General features: G+C 49.3%; 1 protein-coding gene across 1 annotated transcript in view; it reads left to right on the forward strand.

The window, feature by feature from the left end:
* Nucleotides 1-292: 292 nt before the first annotated feature.
* Nucleotides 293-19,844, forward strand: part of CACNA2D4 (calcium voltage-gated channel auxiliary subunit alpha2delta 4) — a 112,706-nt gene continuing 93,154 nt past the window's right edge. Inside the window, exons 1-12 of the mRNA XM_087813751.1 lie at nucleotides 293-405; nucleotides 3,694-3,775; nucleotides 5,586-5,702; nucleotides 8,380-8,439; nucleotides 9,742-9,904; nucleotides 10,268-10,399; nucleotides 15,706-15,766; nucleotides 16,406-16,556; nucleotides 17,989-18,063; nucleotides 18,927-19,016; nucleotides 19,127-19,240; nucleotides 19,663-19,741. Of these exons, the coding sequence (XP_087669877.1) occupies nucleotides 293-405; nucleotides 3,694-3,775; nucleotides 5,586-5,702; nucleotides 8,380-8,439; nucleotides 9,742-9,904; nucleotides 10,268-10,399; nucleotides 15,706-15,766; nucleotides 16,406-16,556; nucleotides 17,989-18,063; nucleotides 18,927-19,016; nucleotides 19,127-19,240; nucleotides 19,663-19,741 (1,237 nt within the window). The remainder of the gene's footprint in view (nucleotides 406-3,693; nucleotides 3,776-5,585; nucleotides 5,703-8,379; nucleotides 8,440-9,741; nucleotides 9,905-10,267; nucleotides 10,400-15,705; nucleotides 15,767-16,405; nucleotides 16,557-17,988; nucleotides 18,064-18,926; nucleotides 19,017-19,126; nucleotides 19,241-19,662; nucleotides 19,742-19,844) is intronic.

Consider the following 19,844-nt stretch of genomic DNA (forward strand, 5'->3'; position numbering starts at 1 on the left):
GGAAGCCTGCTAGTGAGGTAAGGCGGGTCCTCTCTTGCTGTTCTCTGTGGGGCAGAGAGAAGCCCTTTCTCCTGCCAGGCATTGCAGCCAAGGCCGGGCTGAAAGTTGGGAGCCTCAGGCTTGCCAGGACCCTAAAAACAGAAGGCTTGGGAGCATCCTAGGGTCTGGGTAACAGGCAGAAAGAGCCCAGGGTCTGAAACAGCTCTTTCCTCTCGCACGCTCTGATCCCAGCAGGAGCAGTGTGCCCAGACCTCCCAGGTCCCACCCAGACCCCAGCTCCACCTCCAGCAGGATGCCCTGCTGCCTGAGGCCCTCCCTGAGGAAGACTGCAGTCATCCTGTGTCTGCTGCTGTCCAGCACCTACCTGTCCCCCGCGTGGGGGCAGGCCAAGATTCCTTTGGAAACGTGAGCATCCAATTCAGCCCCCTCCCCATAAAACCCTTTTACCCTTTCCTCCTTTCCTTCCCCCTGGCAGACCTCAATCCCACCTCTGATCTCCCTCCGGCTCTCCCCTGGGGGCCACGCTCCCTTTCTTGGGGTGAAGGCCTTTTCTTCACCATCCTCTCTTCCATTTGGGAGCCCCAGCTGCCCCCCCCCCCCATGGTTGTAAGCAGACCTGATCAGCAGCGCTCGCACTCCCCAATGGGATGGCAAGCAGCATCTGGAGCACCTGCAGGGTGATGCTCCTTCCAGGACAATCGCTGCCATGAGGTGACTGGGAGTGGGAGCCGTGTTGACTCAAAATGATTATTGCGGCTTCCCAAGGACTTGTTAGGAAATTCCTCTTAACATTCTGAAAGGGTAAAGCAGTTCTAAATCAAGAAAATGGCTCATGCAACCAGGAATTAGGTCAAATTGGACTTTGGTGGTCTCAGTCTTCCCTCCCTCTGCCTTTCGCCCTCCCTCCAGGCCCTGATTCTACACCCTGTCATGAAGACCTCGTATCAGTCATTTACACTTTGGTATAGATTTAAATTACTGTGCAACCCCTCTGGGAGTATCTGTTTTTAGTCCTTGGCTCTGATGGTCCTGTTAAAGCAATTTTCAATACATCTGGGAGCAGAGTGCTGTAGACTAAAGGGGTTTACCTGCTCAGTCCACATCGAAGTCTAGCCTCTCAAATGCAGCATGAGAGTCAGGCTTCCAGAACCAGCTGTCAACCTCACATCTTAACAGAAGTGGGGACAGGGCGCCAAGGCAACACACAATGTTTGCGTTAGCTTTGCCGATAGGTGGATTTGCGCAGCACTGTTGCCATCTGGTTGTATAACCTCTACTTTTTCTATGCCTGGCATGCTGTCAGGTGCTTTACAAATGACACCTTTAGTCCACACAGCAGGTCAGTGAGGTGGGTGACAGCATCCCTCTTCTGCAGGCGAGGCGACTTCCCAAGTTAACGTAGCCAGTAAATGGAAGGGCCAGAATCTGACCTCAAGTCGGCCTGGCCTGTGTGTCACTATCACACCCACTGCTGCCTGAAAACTATCCATTGTTGACAGAGATGTTGAGAACAATTTTCATCCCCAGAATACGCAGCAGTTAACAGTAGAAGGCAAACTCTAGGGTCAGGCTGAGTGCCAAGTCGCGATAACTGGAATCCAGGCCTTGACTGAGAACTGCAGTGGACCATTGGCATAGAAACTTCCAGAGAGAGTCACTGAGGTTAAGGGCCCCCAAACATGCCACATCTGCACCTGTCCACTCCCTTGGAGCCAGGTGTCCACCCAGGAACTTGACCCCCCTCCCCTCTCCCACGGATCCTTCTCAGCCTTTCCCACCCCAGAGTCCCCGAATCTCTGTCCTGTGGAGCTACACCATCCCTCCCACTCAGCCCCCATCCTCCAACACCTGCCCTGACTTCTACTGCCCCCCCCCACATCTGTTCCCACCCAAGTCATCAAGGACCCTCATTGCCCAATCCAGTAAATATCTCTGCTCTTATCTCTTTGGACTCCTGTTTCTGACACTAGCCTCTTCCTTTTCCTTGAGGTTCTGTGCCTCAACTTTCATAGCACTGTGCTCTCCTGGGTCTTCTTGGGCACCTGTTACCTCTCTGTCTTTGTCAAGTGCTCCTTTCCCTCTGCCTGCCCCTGAGATTGTTGGTGTTCCCCAGGGTTTGTCATCCACTCAGCTCTTTTCACGATACACACTCTCTCCTTGAGGGAGCCCATCTACTCTCAGAATTTCAACTGCCATCCACATACCAATGACTCTTAGCCCTGCCTCTACCTGTTAGACTCATATATCCATTGCCTACAGACAGCTCTTCCTGAACATCTTGCAAGGTTTTAAATTCAAGTTTGTGTCTTTCAAGATACAAAGTGATTGGTGCTTTGTGGAGTTGGGCAGCACACAACCTGCCCACCATCACTCTGCAGCATAGCTCAGCATCAGAAACCCCACATTCTACATACCCCAAGCTACATCCATGACCTTCCACCCTCCCAACTTGCTTCCATGTTTTCCTGATATTCTTAATTTTATTTAGTAACACCACCATCAGCTTCACCACCCAAGCTAGAAACCTAGAAGTCACGTTTGTCTCCCCCAAGCTCTACTCCACCTAGAATTTGCTTCCAAATCTATTTGTCACACTAAATTCTCCCAAGCTTCTAACACTCAACTCAGATCCCACCTCCCCCAGGAAGCCTTCCCTCATCACCAACAGCCCTCCCCAAGCTTCACTGGTGCCCCTTCGAACATGTATTATGCTATCTGTATATGAAGGGGAGTCCCTCTAAGGGAAGGTTTTACAAAGGTGAGGACTGTGATGTGCCTCCAGGACTTTGCACAATGCCTGGCGTGTAGGAGTGAATAGATATTGGTTGAATGACTGAATAAAATCTGACCTCAAAGTGATCACGTGGGCAAACTCTGCTCCATCTGGAGAGGCTCGGACACAGCCTGTGCCTATCCCCAGGACTCCTCCAGCCTGTCCAGATGGTGAGATCTTGATATCCTTCTGGGGACAGACAAGAGGTCAGGGTTTATCCACTAGGCTGCCTGCATCAAGGGTGAGGTGTGGCCTCTCGTCCCCTCCCTGCCTGGGCTGCCCTCAGCAGGAGCAAAAGCAGCTGAGGACCTTTTCCTCTGCCCCTGTGCTTCATGCTCCCTCTGAAGTTTCAACAGAGGATGCAGCAGCCTGCAGCGACCTTGAGCTGAGAACGCTGGAGAGGGATTGACTCACTGAAGTTGCCGCTGTGCCCAGGCTGTTCCTGTGTCTATCTTCAGGGTCCTCTCTGCCCTGCCCTGGACCCATCCACAGCCTCTTCTCCTCCCCTGTTCTCCATTCTCCACCCACAAACCATAGCCTTTGGGTGCCTGAGGGCAGTCAGGCTTTGGTTCTGGCTCATCAGCCCCTGGCCCTCACCCCTCAGCGGGAGATGCAGCATGTTCAGTGCAGATGCTGAGCCCCTGGTGGGTCCTCTGAGTCTCCTGCCATGGCCAGGAGGGACAGGGGTTCTTTGTGTGTGTCTTTCTGGGCGTATGTCTGTGTGTATGCATTTGCGTGTATATGTGTGTTAGTGTGTGAATCTCTGTGTATCATGTGTGTCTCTGTGTGTGCACCTGTGCATCAGTGGGTGTCTATTTATGTAGACACTTGTTTTATAAGTGCATGTGTGTGTATCTATGTCGTGTCTCCATATGTGTGTGTGCACATGTGTGTACACATGTACCTTCATGGCCTGGCAGAGTGAAGCTGTGGGCAGACACCTTTGGCGGGGACCTGTATGACACCGTGACCAAATACTCAGGCTCTCTCTTGCTGCAGAAGGTCAGTAACCCCTTCCAGGGAGCCCACGGGGTCAGAGGGTGGTCAGCCAGGGAGCCCTTCCAGGGAGAGGAGCGGAGACGCAGAATCCCTGAAAGTCTGTGCTGTGTGGGGTCTTAGAGATCTTCTAATCTAATCCCCTCATTTTCAGAGGGGGAAACTGAGACCCAGGGAGGGGAACAATTTGCCCAAGTCATAGAGCAATCAGTGGGGTGGTCAAGAGCATAGGGTCTGCTCAGATCCCCAGGAAGCGGAGGTCAAGATGGAATTAGACAGACGAGAGATTTCTTGGGGGAGGAGCTGTGAAGAACAGAGAGGTGAAAGCAGGAGCAGCAGACGGGGATGCAGGCCTGACGCCTGCCAAAGGGGACAGGGCAGAAGGGGGAGGGGTGAGTGGGGCCTCAGCCAGCACTGTGGGGAAAGTCCTGCTGCAGCTGCTTGGGCGGTACAAGCCCACCTGTGGCCTCTGTCCAGGGAGAGCTCCCCTACCTCCAGACCTCGGAGCTCCAGCCGTGCTGGGGGCTGCAGAGCTCACATGGGCCCCAGCAGGGGTCTGGGCCATGCCTGGCCCCTGGGCAGGACGCAGGGCCAGACGGGGAGGACCGGGCACCAGCAACCCCGGTCCTCACTGATTAATTGCCTTATGTGTAGACTGACACCTGGCCTGTCCTCTTACAAGATTATAAACAACCTCATCTTCCTCTGATATTTATAACTCCCAGACCAGTTTTAATAATAGCTTGCCATTCTCTGTTATTACCATTTGCTAAGAGCTTTATATTCAGGATTTAATCTCACCACAACTTCATGAGGTGACTGCAGCCATTTTCTAAATGATGCTAAAAGCAACTTTCAGGCTTTTATGCCCACTCCTGACCACCAGGCAGCCCCTTCCTGTCTCGCATTCCCGACAGCCCACAGGAGGAAGCAGGAGCCAAGGTGCCCCAGCCCTGGGCCCCCACAGGCCACTGTAACAATGACAGCTCATCCCACTCCCCACTCACGCCACACTGCTACTCTGCAAAGTACCATTTCATTGAGTGTTCTCATTTGTGCCCTCTAACCCCGGATGAGAAAGATCTAAATAAGCAATAATTATTGTGGCCGTTTTGGGTAAAATATTCTCTAAGTCTATGCACTCTAGAACATTCTCTAAAGCTATGCAAATGTCACTCTTGCGAATGAGGAAACTGACTGAATAACTTGCCTAAGGTCATGTGGTCCATATGTTGCCGAACTGGGTCATTAGACAAGGTGATATGAACCCTCGCACCCTCTGGGAAAGATTATCTCCCACGGCCCCAGAGAGTAAATTTGAAACCAGCTCTCTGGACTCTCCTAAGCTCCCTGCCAGTTTGGTGCCACTGAATTTGGTCTGGAGGCGATGTGCATCATGGGGCTTGGGGGAAAGATGAACTGGTGCTTGGGGAGGTGTCGCAGTGCATTTGAGCAGCCCCGGGGAGATGGCAAGCATGGCTGCACAGAGAACATAGAAGTCTCAGAGACCTGGCTGTGTGACCTTGATCAAGTTCATTGACCTCCCTGAGCCCCAGTCTCCTCCCTCTTAAGGATATTAACCAAATGTGTCCAGAGCCCCTGGAAAAGAGAGGACATTTGATAAGAGGCTGCTAGTATTGTTAGTTGGGGAGACTATGTGAGGCGGAAAGGGCCTGTCCTTGCCTCTAGCTGAGTAAACAAGGCTTCATGGGCTTGAATGTGGTAGTTGAGAGGACTGTAGATGACGTGTAATCAGGTACCAGACATCCTGGTGCCAGATGACAGGTGCCCTTTTCTCCCACATTCCCCTTAACAGAAATATAAGGATGTGGAGCCCAGCCTGAGGATCCAGGAGGTGGATGGCTTGGAGTTGGTGAGGAAGTTCTCAGAGGACATGGAGACCATGCTCCGAAGGAAAGTGGAGGCCGTGAAGGTGCCCCAGGCCCTATGATCTGGGGAGCCGGGGGGGGGGGACTCCACCCAGCCTCTCACACCAAAATGACCCCCACTGATGCCGTGGCCCTGGGTCTCTCACCCACATCCTACCTCACGAGCTTCGGCCTTATATCCCCATGGCCCAAAGAGCCTTGTAAGGGAAGAAACGATGGGGAGCCCGGAGAGAGGGGAGGGCTGGGAGCAGAGCTCTGCCTTAGAGACAGCATCCAATGCAACAGGACCAACCTGCAGCGTTAGGAGGGACTCTGCATCTCACCGCTCTGTCCAGTGACAGGTGCAGAGCAGGAACAAAATGGGCGCTGAGGAGCCACCCGCTGGCCGGCTGGCTGGTGGACGCATGGGTGGCGGACGGGTGGGAGGATAGAAGGAAGGAGAGCATGCAAAGTAAAGCTCCCCCCTCCTCTTTTCTCTCTCCCTTACTCACCCTCCACCCATTTCCCTTCTGCCATATCGGCCCTAGTGCTCTGGGGGCTGCCCGGACAGCATCGGCGCTTACAGTGACGGGCCTCCTGCTCAGGCCACTCCACACGGCACAGCCGCCGAGCCTGGCTTGGCTGATTGAAACAGAATGTGTCACTTCCCTGGCATGAACTGCCTACCCCAGCGCTGTGGGGACCTGGATGGTTGGACAGACTTAGTTCCTGCTCCACCCGAGCAGAAATCTGGCCATCCAATACCAATGTTGTCCCTCAAAAAATTCCTTTGGGGAGGCAGAAGAGAGGAGTAGAGGCTGGATAGTAAACTGTTGGAGGGGAGGCTGAGGCCGGCGCTGAGGCCGGGAAGTGGGGAATGAAGCTGCAGCCTGGCCAGCCCGCCTGCCTATCTCCCACCTCCCCCATCGAAAGAATCACCTGGGGGGAATCCTGTAAAATCGCTGGGGCCTTCTTTCCCACATTATAATTTGCAGTCACTTTTCTCCAGGCTTAGGGGCAAGGGATCTTAGCATCCGGAACCACTGAGGAGACACTTGGGGGCTGGAGAGCCCATCCTGGCCTGTAGCAGGGGGACACTGACCTCCCACAGAACTAGCCCAGCAGTACCCCTACAGCCTTCAGTCTGCAAGGCTGTGGAAACCGCCTCCTTGGGCGGAGCACAGACTCTGGAATGCAGGAGCACACCACTTCAGGGGGCGGTGCTAGAGCCCAGCAGTCCTGGCTCACCCCCAGAGCCCAGGCTCTGGGGCTCCAGTTGCCCTGTGGCCTTCCCATAGCCTCAACCTCGGGAAACCAATCAAACCAGCATTTGCTCTGCAGACCTTCTCCAAGCACCAGTCCCTGCTCCCTGCTGGGGGTTCAGGGCGGAAGGGGGGGGGAGCACAGCCACCAACTCTTCTATGGGAGTACCCACAGGAAATTTCCTGCAAAGCAGCACTAAGATAATTTTGGCCCCGTGGAATTTCTTCATCACATCCTAGGAACTGGGGGATGGAAGTAGGGAAGTTAAGGACTCTTCTACTCAATTTACAGTTATATAGAGACCCAGAGAGGCTTAGTGGCTTGTCCCTGACAAAGCCAGAATAGGAGCTCAGATCTTCTCCATTGCCCTGCCCTCCCCTAGATTTATTGAAATATAATTGACAATCAAAAACTGAGTATATTTATATTCGGCAGCTGAAAGGTGGAAAAAACCCAAATGTCCATTAACTGATGAATGGATAAACAAAATATGAGATATCCATAAAATGGAATATTATTTAGCCATGAAAAGGAATGAAGTTTTGATACATGTTAAAACATGGGTGAACCTTAAAAACATCTCAGTGAAAGACTCCAGATACAAAAGGTCACATAGTGTATGGTTCCATTTATGTGAAATATCCAAAACAGGAACATCCAATTACAGAAAGCAGATTAGTGGATGCCAGGAGCCAGGGAGAAAGGGGAATGAGAGCAACAGCTTAGTGGGCACAGGGCTCTATTTAGGGGTAGTGAAAAGTTCAGGAACTAGATAGTGATGCTTGCACAATATTGTGAATGTACCTAATGCCACTGAACTGCACACTTTAACATGACTAAAATGTATACACACACACACTTAAACAGACTATTTTTAGAGCAGTTTTAGGTTCATAGCAAAATTGTGAAGAAAGTACAGAGTTCCCATATGCCCTCTGCCCCCACAAACACACAGACTCCCCAACTGTCAACAGCCCCCACCAGAGTGGTACATCAGTTACAATAGATGAACCTCCACTGACACAGCATTATCACCCAAAGTCCATAGTTTACATTAGGGTTCACTCGGGGTGTTGTACATTCTGTGGGTTTTGACAAACCCATAATGACATGCGTCTACCAGTATAGATCATACAGAATAGTATCACTGCGGTAAAAATCCTGTTTTACACCTATTCATCCCTCTCTCCAAACCCCGGTGACCACTGATCTGTTTACTGTCTCCGCAGTCTTGCCTTTTCCAGAGTGTCATGTGGTTGGAATCATGCAGTATGTAGCCTTTTCACACTGGCTTCTTTCACTTGGAAATATGCATTTACCTTTGGCTATTGTGAACAGTGCTGCTGTGAACATTTTGTGCACGAGTTGTTGTTTGAGTCCCTGCTTTCAGTTCTCTTTGGGTAGATTCTTGGGAGTGGAACTGAGACCCACTGACCTCCTTTGGCCCATGCATCTCCCCTTTGTATTCCCATCCCTCAGAATCTGGTAGAGGCCGCTGAGGAGGCTGACCTGAACCATGAATTCAATGAATCTCTGGTGGTGAGTCCTCCTGTTCCTAGAGCTGCTGCCGAGAGGGTATCATGGTTAATGTCCCACCCCCAGCAATGGACAGTCACCTGAGTACAGAATATGGAGGAGTAGGAGGAGGAGAGGTCCAGCACTATCTTTTAAAGTGCTCAGGATTTGTATGAACCTACAATAATTTGATTCTCAAATGCTCCGGAGTCTTTTGAGAAAGGATTTATGGGCCAAGTAGGAGAGTCAGCTACCAAATCTGGGGCAGGGGTGTAGAATGGCCATCGACTCTTCCACAGACATTTATCACCCAGTGCTACATGCTAGCCTCTGCCCAGGTAAAGTCAAGAAGCTCATAGACCAAATAACTCTAGCATAAGGCCTATAATGTCTTCATACAAATGGTAACATGTTCAACCATGCAGAAGGGAAGGGGAGGGGCTCAGAAGGTCCAAAGGTAGGGTAGCCTCCACACCGGCCTGGGCTGAGGGGAATTTGATCAGCTGAGGGCATGAAGAGGGTGTTTCCAAGCCGAAGGAAAAGAAATAGGAATACACAAGATTGAGGACATTACCAGTGGTCATCTCTCTCTGTCCAGGGAATGGTGAAGCAGAAAGTGACCATGGTAAAGGTAGGACTCTGGCCTTTATTTGTCCTGAGAGGTACATATTGAAGGCTTTGAGCTGGAGAAGGACACAGCCGATCAGTGGCAGCACTGTGGTGGCATGGGCAGGACACAGGGAGCGGGGCTGAGGGGCACACTTCCAGTCTGAACCACGTGGTATGGAGAAGTGGGGGAGAGGGTCTGATTACGGCTGCAAGCGGCTCCAACACTGTGTTTAAGAGCAGAGAGCAGACTGTTGGCTCCTCATGGGCACCCCGGCCACAGGATGTTAAAGAGGGAGGCCTCACCTCTCAGGGCCCCCTGTCTGGGTCCCTAGGAGTCTTCCCGCACTGAAGAGGCTGGTGGTACTGCAAGGCTGCCTCTCTTTATCTCTCCTGGAATCTGTCTGCCTGTCTCCATCTCTGGCTGTGTCCACACACGATAAACAAAGCAGAGAACTGAGCAATAATCCAGACAATTTACATCAAAACCCAATTGAATCAACCACCTGCTCCAATTATCTGGATACGTATTAGCCCCGAATCCTTTGGGTCATTGCCTGAATGCCCCCAGGTGGAGCTTGTGTGGACACTGTCAGTCCATCTGACGTCTCTCATATCTCGGTCTCCTGATTGAACCATTTCTCTTTCTCTCACGCCTTCGATGCGGGTCGGTGCCTGCGTGGGTGCTGTCTCTGTCCCGCCCGTTCCCCTCGGCCCTAGTTTGACTATTACAACGCAGCCCTGGTCAACGAGCGGGATGCCAGTGGCGAGCACGTGGAGCTGGGGGCTGAGTTTGTCCTGGAGCCCAACGCGCACTTCAGCAACCTGATGGTGAACACATCCCTCAGCAGCGTGCAGCTGCCCACCAACGTGTACAACAAAGGTAGTCCCCGGCCCGCGGCCTGGCATGGTTGTTGGGGTGGAGCTGGTGGAGGTTAATGATTCGCCCCCATTTTCCGGAGAAGCCCTTCAGGGGGTCAACTGATTCTTCAGCCTCCCTGACTGAGGAAGGGGATCCTTCCACAGGAGCCTGGGGGATGGAAAACTCGGTGCTCCTGGCTTAGAGGGTGTGCGTGTGGCCCTCCAAGTGAGATGTAGAAGGAAATTGTGAGCTGCATGACTGCAGGCTCTGTGTGCATGCACGTGTGCATGTGTGCACGCATGGGTGTGCGGCAGGTGAAGGACTGGTCACTGTTGCTCCTGATTTAGTGTGCCCTGAAGTTCCTTTTACAATCTCACCCTTCAGACCCAGATATTTTAAATGGAGTCTACATGTCTGAAGCCTTGAACCCTGTTTTTGTGGAGAACTTCCAGAGAGACCCAACACTAACCTGGCAATATTTTGGCAGCTCAACGGGATTCTTTAGGATCTATCCAGGTGAGGACAGGGGAGGCATCTCCAAGATCCTCTAGGCTTCTTCTCTGGGAATAAGGCAATAGGGGTACTGAAGATAGACCCTGGTACTCAGACTCCCTGCTATCCAAATGCACCTGCAACCCACACTTTGACACTCTTCACAACATAATATGCACATTTTCAACAAATAGCTGTTGAATGAATGGATGGATGGGTGGATGGATGGATGGATGGATGGATGGATGGATGGATGGATGGATGGATGGATGGGTGGGTGAATGAATGGTGAGTGAGTGAAACACCATGGTAACTAGCCAGTAAATGCCCACATTGAACTCTCTCTCCTATGGAAAGCATTGTGGAAGGTGCAAAGGAGATAAAACTATTCTTGATATTAAGAAGTTTACATCTTAATTGGAGAAATGGGGCATGCTCACTAACATGTTCAACAGCAATGTAGAGATATCTCGCATCACCCATTCCATCTGAGGTTTCAAATCTATTTCAGTGAAGCTATTATTCTCTTACTATCTTTTAAATTTCTGCTGTATCTGTAATTGTGTCTTCCTTTTATTTATATTATTATTCATTTTTTTCCTTTATCAAACTACCACTGATTTTTCTATATGTTAGTCTTTTCAGGAATCACCTTTTGTCTTTGTTGATTGCTCTGTATTATTTCTTTGTTTTTAATTTTATCTATTTTAGCTTTAATTTTATCTTCTTTTTTTCTCTTTTATTCTGTTGTTTTTCCTCCTAATTTATTAAGTTGGACACTTAGATTTAATTTTTAGCCTTTCTTTGTTTCTAAAATAAGTGTTTATGGCTCTACCTTATCATAGGAACTCTACTTTTACTCCATCTCACAAGTTTTGATTGGTAGTGAGTTATTATTATTAATTATAGTAAAATACATATAAAATCTAGCATTCTAACTTTTTTAAATGCATGACTCAGTGGCATTAGGTATATGCACATTGCTGTGCAAGCATCACCAGCGTTCAGCTCCAGAACTCTTTTCATGTTGCAAAACTGAAACTTGGTACACATTAAAAAATAACTCACCACTCCCTCCTCCCTAGCCCCTGGCAACCACCATTCTACCTTCTATTTCTATGACTTTTGCTATTCTAGGTACCTCACATAAGTGGAATCCTACAGTATTTGTCTTTTTATGACTGGCTTATTTAACCTAGTGTAAAGTCCTCGAGATTCATCCACATTGTAGCATGTATGAGAATTTTCCTCCCTTATAAAGCTGAAAAATATTCCATTGCAAGGCTCTGCCACACTTGGTTTGTTCATTCATCTGTCAATGGACACTTGACTTGCTTCCACATTTTAGCTATTGTGAATAATGCTGCTATGAGTATGGATGTATACATACCTCTTTGAGACCTTGCTTTTAATTCTTTTAGGTATGCACTGAGAAGTGGGATTCCTGGGTCACATGGTAATTCTGTTTTTAAGTTGGGGGAGAACTTCCATACTGTTTGCCACAGCAACTGCACCATTCAAATTTCCACCAGCAGTGCCCAACGGTTCCAATTTCTCCATTTCTTCAATAGCAGCCATCCTACTGTATGTGAGGCAGTATTTCATCATGGTTTTAATTTGCATTTTCCTAATCATTAAGGATGTTGAGCATCTTTTCATGTGCTTTTTGGCCATTTGTGTATCTTCTTAGGAGAAATGTCTGCACACGTCCTTTGCTCATTTTTGAATTGAGCTTTTTCTGTTGTTGAGTTAGTTGTAGGAGTTTTTGTAATATATTGTGGATATTAACTACTTATCAGATATATGATTTGCACATACTTTTTTCCCCGTTCCATGGGTGTTTTTTGTTGTTGTTGACTGTGTCATTTGATACACAGAGCTTATTGCCTATGTTTTTGGTGTCATGGTACTGTTTTAATTATCATTATAAATTTCTAATTGAATTGCTTTATAGACAGAGAACATGATATATGTGGTACTGATTATGTGAAATTTGTTGAAATTTAGTTTAATAGTCTAGTATATCATCAAGTTTTATAAATATCTCAAGTGAGTTTGAAAAGAATTTGTGAACTCGGAATGTGGGATGAAAAACTCTGCATATGTCATTAGCTCAAGCTTGTTAATTGTATTGTTTACATTTTCTATATCTTTGCTGGTTTTATGTCTACTTGACCTGTATTTGTCTTTATTACACTTTGTTTTTAAATCTATTTTGTCTGAAATTCATAAGAAATACCAGAATGCCCTTGATTATCCTGATATATATTTTTCCATCATTTCACTTACAATTTTCTGTGTCATTTTGTTTTAGTCATATCTCTTGGAAATAGCCTATAGCTTTAAAATTTTTATCCAGACCAACAGTCTCATTTACTAGTTGGCAAGTTCAGCACATTTGCATTGATTGTATTGATATAGTTAAACATGCTTATGTTATTTTTTTAATAATCTTATTTTTAAAATTTCTGTTTGTCCCTCTATTTTTTGTTTCCTTTTTCTCTTTTTTTGTCTTTTTTAATGATTAACCTTTTTTGATAAATCCTCTGTTATTTATCTCTTTTTCTTTCTATCAGTTTAGAACTTATTCTTCTATTTATATTCTTTCAGTAATTATCCCTTATCAGGCATATTTAACAAGATATTAAAATTAAATAATATTTTTACCCTTTTTCCAGTCAACAAAGGACTTCAGAACTCTTCCACTTACATCTCCTTCTCCCACCCTGGTTTCCGTCCTCTTATCATCTAATATTTCCATTTTTGTCCCCACAAATTAGATAGTATTATGTTATCTGATGCAAACATTGCTTGTTTGGTGTTAACTACTTGTTGACCATTTTATTTGTCCCTTCTAGTAGAGCTCTTGGTGTTAAGCTGCTTCAGCTTCTGTTTATCTACAAATGTTTTATTTATTCTCATTTTTTTAATTAATTCTCTTTTTTTGCAAGTTCCACAAATCATTTCCTGTTGTCATTCTATCTAAGCAGAAAAGACCAAATTCTATTTCTTTTTTATTGGAGGCAAGTGACTGACTAAGCCTCCATTTAGTGACACACCCCTGAGAAACAGGTTACAGTAAGTAACAGCTCCGGGAACTACAACCCCAAGTAGAACTCAGAAGACAACACTGTCGTCTTCTCTCCTCGTTCTTGAGTGATAGTTCTGCTGGGAATGCACTTCTAAATTAACAGCTATTTTCTCTCAATGCCTTCAAACATTTTTCTACTGCCTTCTGGCTTCCACTGATGTTGAGAAAATCTGCTATTAGTTTAACTGCTGTTCTTTTGAAAGCAAATGTTCTAGTTTTCTGGCTGCTTTCAAGGTATTTATTTACTTGCCTTTGGAGTTCTGCAGCTTCGCTAGAATGTGTCTCCAAGTGGATATCTTTTTATTTATCCTGCTTGGGACCTGCTGTGCTTCCTGCATCTGTAGGTTGGTATTTTTACCAGTTCTGGGGCGTTGCCACATTGTCGTTGTAGTCATGGTGTTTCCTTGTGCTCTCCCTTTTCTCTTTCTGTGGCTCCAGTCGGGCACATATTAGACCTTCTCCTTCCATTCTAGCTTCCACAGGATTCTGGACGAATCTTTCAAATGCCTGAATTTTCTCTCTACTTGTGAATAATCCACTATGCTTGTTTTTTTCCAACTTAAACATTTTCTCATATACAAAAGCTCCATACTTTTCAGGCTGTTTCTTGGTTCCTAATCATTTTCTGGTGTATTCTTCCCTGTGATTTCTCCAACACAGCTATCCTGAGTTGCGCATTTGGTGGTTCCAACACCTGTAATCCTTGGGCGGACACACCTGGTATTCTTGCTCCTGCTGCCTCTCACTCGCAGGGGCCTGTTCCCAGAGTGTTTGGTAATCTTTGCCTGTGAGGCCATGCCCCTTGCAGTCTGTGGGAATCCTTGGGAAAGCTTCCCCTCAAGAGAATCACTTCTGTTTCCTCTTGGAGTTGAGGGTACCTCCACCCTGGACCACCAAAGCCCTCTTCCAAGGTTCTGGTTCAGAGCCAAGAACCTCAGACTCACTTTCTCCTCCTAGTTACTATTATAAGCGTCAAATTCCCCACACCCCTGCGACAGGAACATGTCCTTAAAACCCCGCTGCTCACCACCACTGCAGGCCGATGTCAGAACCATGCTCCCCGGGCTCCCACCACACCAGCTGGGCCCACGGTTCTGTCCTGCTTCCCTTCCAGGCCGTGGCTCCTGACTGTTCTGGCCCCTGCCTCTCACCCTTTGAACTCTGCTCCCATTTGTTTGGTTTTGGGAATATGCTCCCTGGAAACCTCTCTTCCCTTTGACAGACCAACAGTGCCTCAAAGTGTGTATCTCATCTGGAGTCTAACTGCTGCGGAACAGAAACTTCTAGACATTCATGACACACCACAACATTTTTCTAGCCCAAACATAATGTAATAATCTCCTTATTGTGAACCCACTCTTCCCAATTTTTAAAGTCTTTTCAAATAGAGATTCCATAGTGGAGCATGTCAGTGTTATCTGTGCTCTGTGTGCATTTATCCAAGTTTTTAATTTGATAAATAGGACAGGATCTACCCCAGCACCCTGCCAGTGGGTCAAGGAGAGATCTTTCATACCCATTCATTTGCTCTTCCATTCATATGACAAACATGTACTGCGCATGAGGTCTCTAGGTGCTATCAGACACTGTGCCAGGTACAGGCAGACCTTGGAGATACTGTGGATTCGGTCCCAGACCACCAGATAAAGCAAGTTTCTCAATAAAGCGAGTCCTAATCTTTTTTGCTGGTGGAGGGCCTTGCTTTCAATTTGTTCCATGAAGTGCGGTATGCCTGTACTTGGAACCCCTGACCTCAAGGAGCTTACAGTCTTGTGGCCAATCATTTCTCCCAGCCAGCTAAGGGAACGACCTTGAGCACCAACAGGCAACCAGACTAGAGGCAGATGGGCTAGAAGTTAGAGCATCTTCGCTCTGTCTGTGCTTTTGCTGGATGGTAATGGATGTTAAAAGTCATGCCTTCTGGAAGCTTCCCCCTCCACAATTCGATGTGAGGTTTAGCTCACAAATGAGTCCCAGGCACAGCACATAGGGGTCCTCCTGTGAGATTCACCCCAACTCTGGGTCTGGGCAGTGTGGGTGGTGAGTGTCCTTCCCTTGAGCTGGCCTCCCTCCTTGCCTTTGCCTCAGTCTACTTGGTGCTCTCGTGGCCCCCACTCTGCTGTCCAGGTCCACGCTGGCCCTGTCCTGGGGGTCATGGCATTCCTGGGTGTCAACACCCAGCGGAGGCTCTGGAGCAACCTCACTGAACCATTGAAAGAACCAACCTTTGTTTCCCCAGGCATCAAATGGACGCCTGACGAGAATGGAGTCATCACCTTCGACTGCCGAAACCGCGGCTGGTAAGAGTTCCCCGGGGAAAGGTCCCTGGTGCCGGCTTCCCTCTTACAACCTTTGGGTTTTGCCTAGTTCTACGCCAGTCCCTGCCCCCCAGTCCAAGGGTCTCAGGGATGTAGAACCTTAACCTGACACAGAGTAGGAAGAAACTGTCTGCCTCCCTCTCACACAGCTGCCTTGCTGCAGGGCTGGTCGCATTGTCCTTCCCAGCCCACAGCTCCTCCAGGACACTGAGCTGTCTCCAGACCCGCCCTCTGCCAGGCTCCCCTCACCCTCCACATCCCTCCTCCGGCAGACTTGTAACAGAATCTGAGGGTGGAATCCAGTTCTGTCCCTTCCTGCTGCCCACCCCTCCGTGACCTTGGCCGGCCCGAATCAAAGAGGACAGTTACCACAAGAACTTGACCTCTCTCCCACCTGACAGGCCTATTAGATGGGCACATGCCCGGCTGTTGCCCCCAAAACGGCTTCAGAGCTATGCTAAGTGGTTATGGAACGTGATACAACCTGACATCAATGGGGCACCTACCTGAACTTCGGATAAACTTGAGCCAGAATCCAAACAGAAATAACGAGAGTAGATTGGGTAGTTGCTCTGGCTTTGATTTTCCCATTGCTGGCCTGTCCCTTTCTTGCCGCTAAAGGTACATACAAGCTGCTACTTCTCCCAAGGATGTAGTGATCGTGGTGGATACAAGCGGCAGCATGAAGGGGCTGCGGATGGCCATCGCCAAGCACACCATCGCCACCATCCTGGACACTCTGGGAGAGAATGACTTTGTTAATATCATCGCGGTGAGTGCACCTTCCTTCCTGTTCTAGCACAGCTCTCCCTTGTCCTAGAGAAACTTTCCTGTGCCTGCACCGGAAGGACCTGCCCCTGCAGCCACGGGTGCTTCGTGCTGGAGTGATTCCTCTGAAGCCGGGCTCGTAACCTAGGGCCCGACCAAGGATGGGCTGCAAGAGGTCCGTGGAGTTTCTGAAACTATGTGTTTGTCCATTTCTCTGAGTCCACAGAGTTCATTAATTTGGGATGCAACAGAGATTAAGAAGCACTGGCCCTGAGTAAACACCTAATTTATCCCATCCCTGTGCTCTTGGCTGGCTCCCATCGCTAAACAGCCTCTCCATTCTGCTGTAAGACGAGTGATCCCTGGGCTCCTGCCTTCCAACAATCCCAGTTCTCCCACTCCCTTCATCCCAAATCCAGACTCATCGGGAGAAAGGAGAAAGTAGGGTGGAAGCACCTGACAGGGCCAACAAACCCTGGTCCTGCTTTCACAGCAACTCTTCCTGAGAGTAGCTCTGCCTGCCCCAGAAACATCATGTTTGGAAGAGAGACAGCAGGAAGGAAAGGGGACAAGTTAGGAGGATGCTTTCAAATGCAGTGACAGAGGGGGCCAGCCCTCCACAGAGGCAGAGCTGGCAGCCACCTGGGGTACCACTTTGAAGGCTACCTGATCGAAACCTTTCTTCCACCAGGCTGCCACATTGCTGAAAATGCTTATCTCTAGTGGACTTTACTTCCCTAGTAAAGAAATACCAAGGCGGAATGGTCTAACTTCAAAATGGTCATCCTGGGATTATGAGAAGGGCCCCCCTATCACTGAGCTGCTGCCCAAGGCCTGTGTCACCTACCCACCCGCATGCTCCCATCTCCACCACCTCTCCATCCCTGCTCCTGACCTGCAGCAGAGGCAGGACAGCTCCAGGAACTGGTCCCGCCACCTCACCAGAGAGGGGGTGCTCCTGCTCCTCCCTCAGGGCCTGTTGATAGCTAAAGGACCATCTTCATCAGTGCAGGGCAAGGAGGAAAAAAAGCACAGTTTCGAGTCCCTGGACCCAGGCACTGGGAGGGGTCTGCATGTGGAGGGCCCTGGGATTCCCATGGAAAACGCTCCGTCTGGTCGTGGCGGCAGAGACAGGGACTCTCTCAGTAACATGTGGTTCCCTGTGTGCCCCAGGAGATGGACAGGATTCAGCCACCCAAGAAAATGAACCAAGACTGGGATTTGAGGGAGAATTTTTAGAGTTGAGTCCCTGCTGTTCTCTGTACTCCCACCTCTCTACTCAGAAAAATTGCTGAAAGCACAGGGTACCCCAAGATAATATACACAGGTGCTCAGGGGACCCCACCCTGTGAGTTGCCTGAACTTCTTCACTGGGCCCTGACTTTCCAAAAGGCCTCTGTCTGTTCTCCCCTCCTCTCTTCCCTCCGCAACTGCAGTACAATGACTACGTCCATTACCTCGAGCCCTGTTTCAAAGGGATCCTTGTTCAGGCGGATCGAGATAACCGCGAGGTGAGTGTCACACCAGGTGAGTGCCTGAGGCTGAGCCCCTGCTCTGCCTTGAATGGCGGGAGTCATCTGTGCACTTGGAAAGGGACACAGCAGGCCTGCAGCTACCCCACAAATACGTCCACGAAATTGCCACCATGAATCTGCTGCCTGCCTATCACAGCAGTGAGAGAAAGAGAGGCCTCCCACCTGAGGAACCTCTTCTTCAGGGCTGGTTTTTTACTCTGTGGATTGTCCAGGACGCAGTTTTCCCCTTTGCCTCCCCCTGGGCATTTCCACTATGTCAATTTTCATGAGGAGCTTCCCAAAAGGAGGAGAAATTCAAGCCTATTGTACTGAGCCCTTTTCAAAGGCCAAAGAGGAAAGGATGTGGCAACTCTGTTTAAGGGAGAGTTTGCATGTCACAGGCCCTTCCCTCTGTGCCTGGGGAGTTGGGATTTGGCTTTCTCGTGAATCCTGGCCTTGAGTTGGAGCCCCTGGCAGCCTCCATAATTTCTCCTGTAAAATGCTTGCCACTGGGGTAAGAGCTGAGATGCTGAGGATGCTGGGGACCTGGGGACCTGGGGACCTGAGCATGGGCCTGGACTGGCCTCCTTGCTCTGGCTGAAATGACACTGGCATTTTCTTGCAGTAGTGGGGATAGAATTATGCCCAGCCACTCACACTCTCTCAGTTTATCTTGGGAGCATTTGAGAAATATCTGTTATGGGGGTCCAGCCATGAAATCAACTGGGCCATGGAGAGATGGATTCTGCAATCAGGTCCTGGGCAGTAGCTCTACACAGCCTCTGAAATTAAGACCAAAGATGAAGTTTCCCTGGCCCACTCCATCCACTGACACTCCTCTGGTTCCTCACCCGCAATAGCATTTCAAACATCTTGTGAACGAGCTGATGGTTAAAGGTGTGGGGGCCGTGGGCCAAGCCCTGAGGGAAGCCTTCCACATCCTGAAGCAGGTACTGCACCTGAGGAAGCCGAGGGAGAGCGGAGGGGCGGAAGGCAGGCTGGAGGGGTGGGGAGGGTAGTTCACAGCCTGCAGTCATGGAGCTTCTCCTCCCCTGTGCAGTTCCAAAAGGCCCGGCAAGGAAGCCTCTGCAATCAGGCCATCATGCTGATCACAGACGGCGCCATAGAGGACTACAAGCCAGTGTTTGAGAAGTACAACTGGCCAGACCGCAAGGTTACTCCTGGTGGTGGTCAAGGAGCAAAGGGGGTGGGGGACAAGGGGAGCGGTCTCCTACTGCCGTGATGGATGGCCCAGAAAACCCAGGCCCCCCCTGAGTTCAAAGAATCTACCCATTAGCCCATTAGTAAATTCAGATGTCCCAGACTGAAGTTCCAAAATCATGGTGACTCTCCGCACAGGGGACTCATGCTAGAGGACTCAGGGAAGTAGACCAGAATGTGGTGGTGAGATGTGAAAACTGCCCTGGCGAGTCCTCGTGCTGCCTGGGCCCAAGGGCCCTTTCTGGTCCAAAGGAGTGAGAATGGAGGCTCCAAAGTCGGCAAAGTGCTTGACAGCTAAGACTCGTGTGCATTATGTTAACATTGCCCACGGCCAGGAGCTATGGCTGCTGAGCTCATCTGTGTCTTGTGGATTAGGTGCGAGTTTTCACTTACCTTATTGGGAGAGAAGTCACTTTTGCTGACCACATGAAGTGGATCGCGTGCAACAACAAAGGTAGGTGACCTGGGCAGAGCACCCCGCAGCTTGTACCTGAGCACAGGTGGAACAGCATTGCCCGGTCACCGGGGGTGCTGAGTGGTGGCCCCTGCGTGGGGCC

Source organism: Miniopterus natalensis, chromosome 2 (assembly GCF_054644295.1).
Source record: "Miniopterus natalensis isolate mMinNat1 chromosome 2, mMinNat1.hap1, whole genome shotgun sequence".
In the NCBI taxonomy this organism is placed as follows: Eukaryota; Metazoa; Chordata; class Mammalia; order Chiroptera; family Miniopteridae; genus Miniopterus; species Miniopterus natalensis.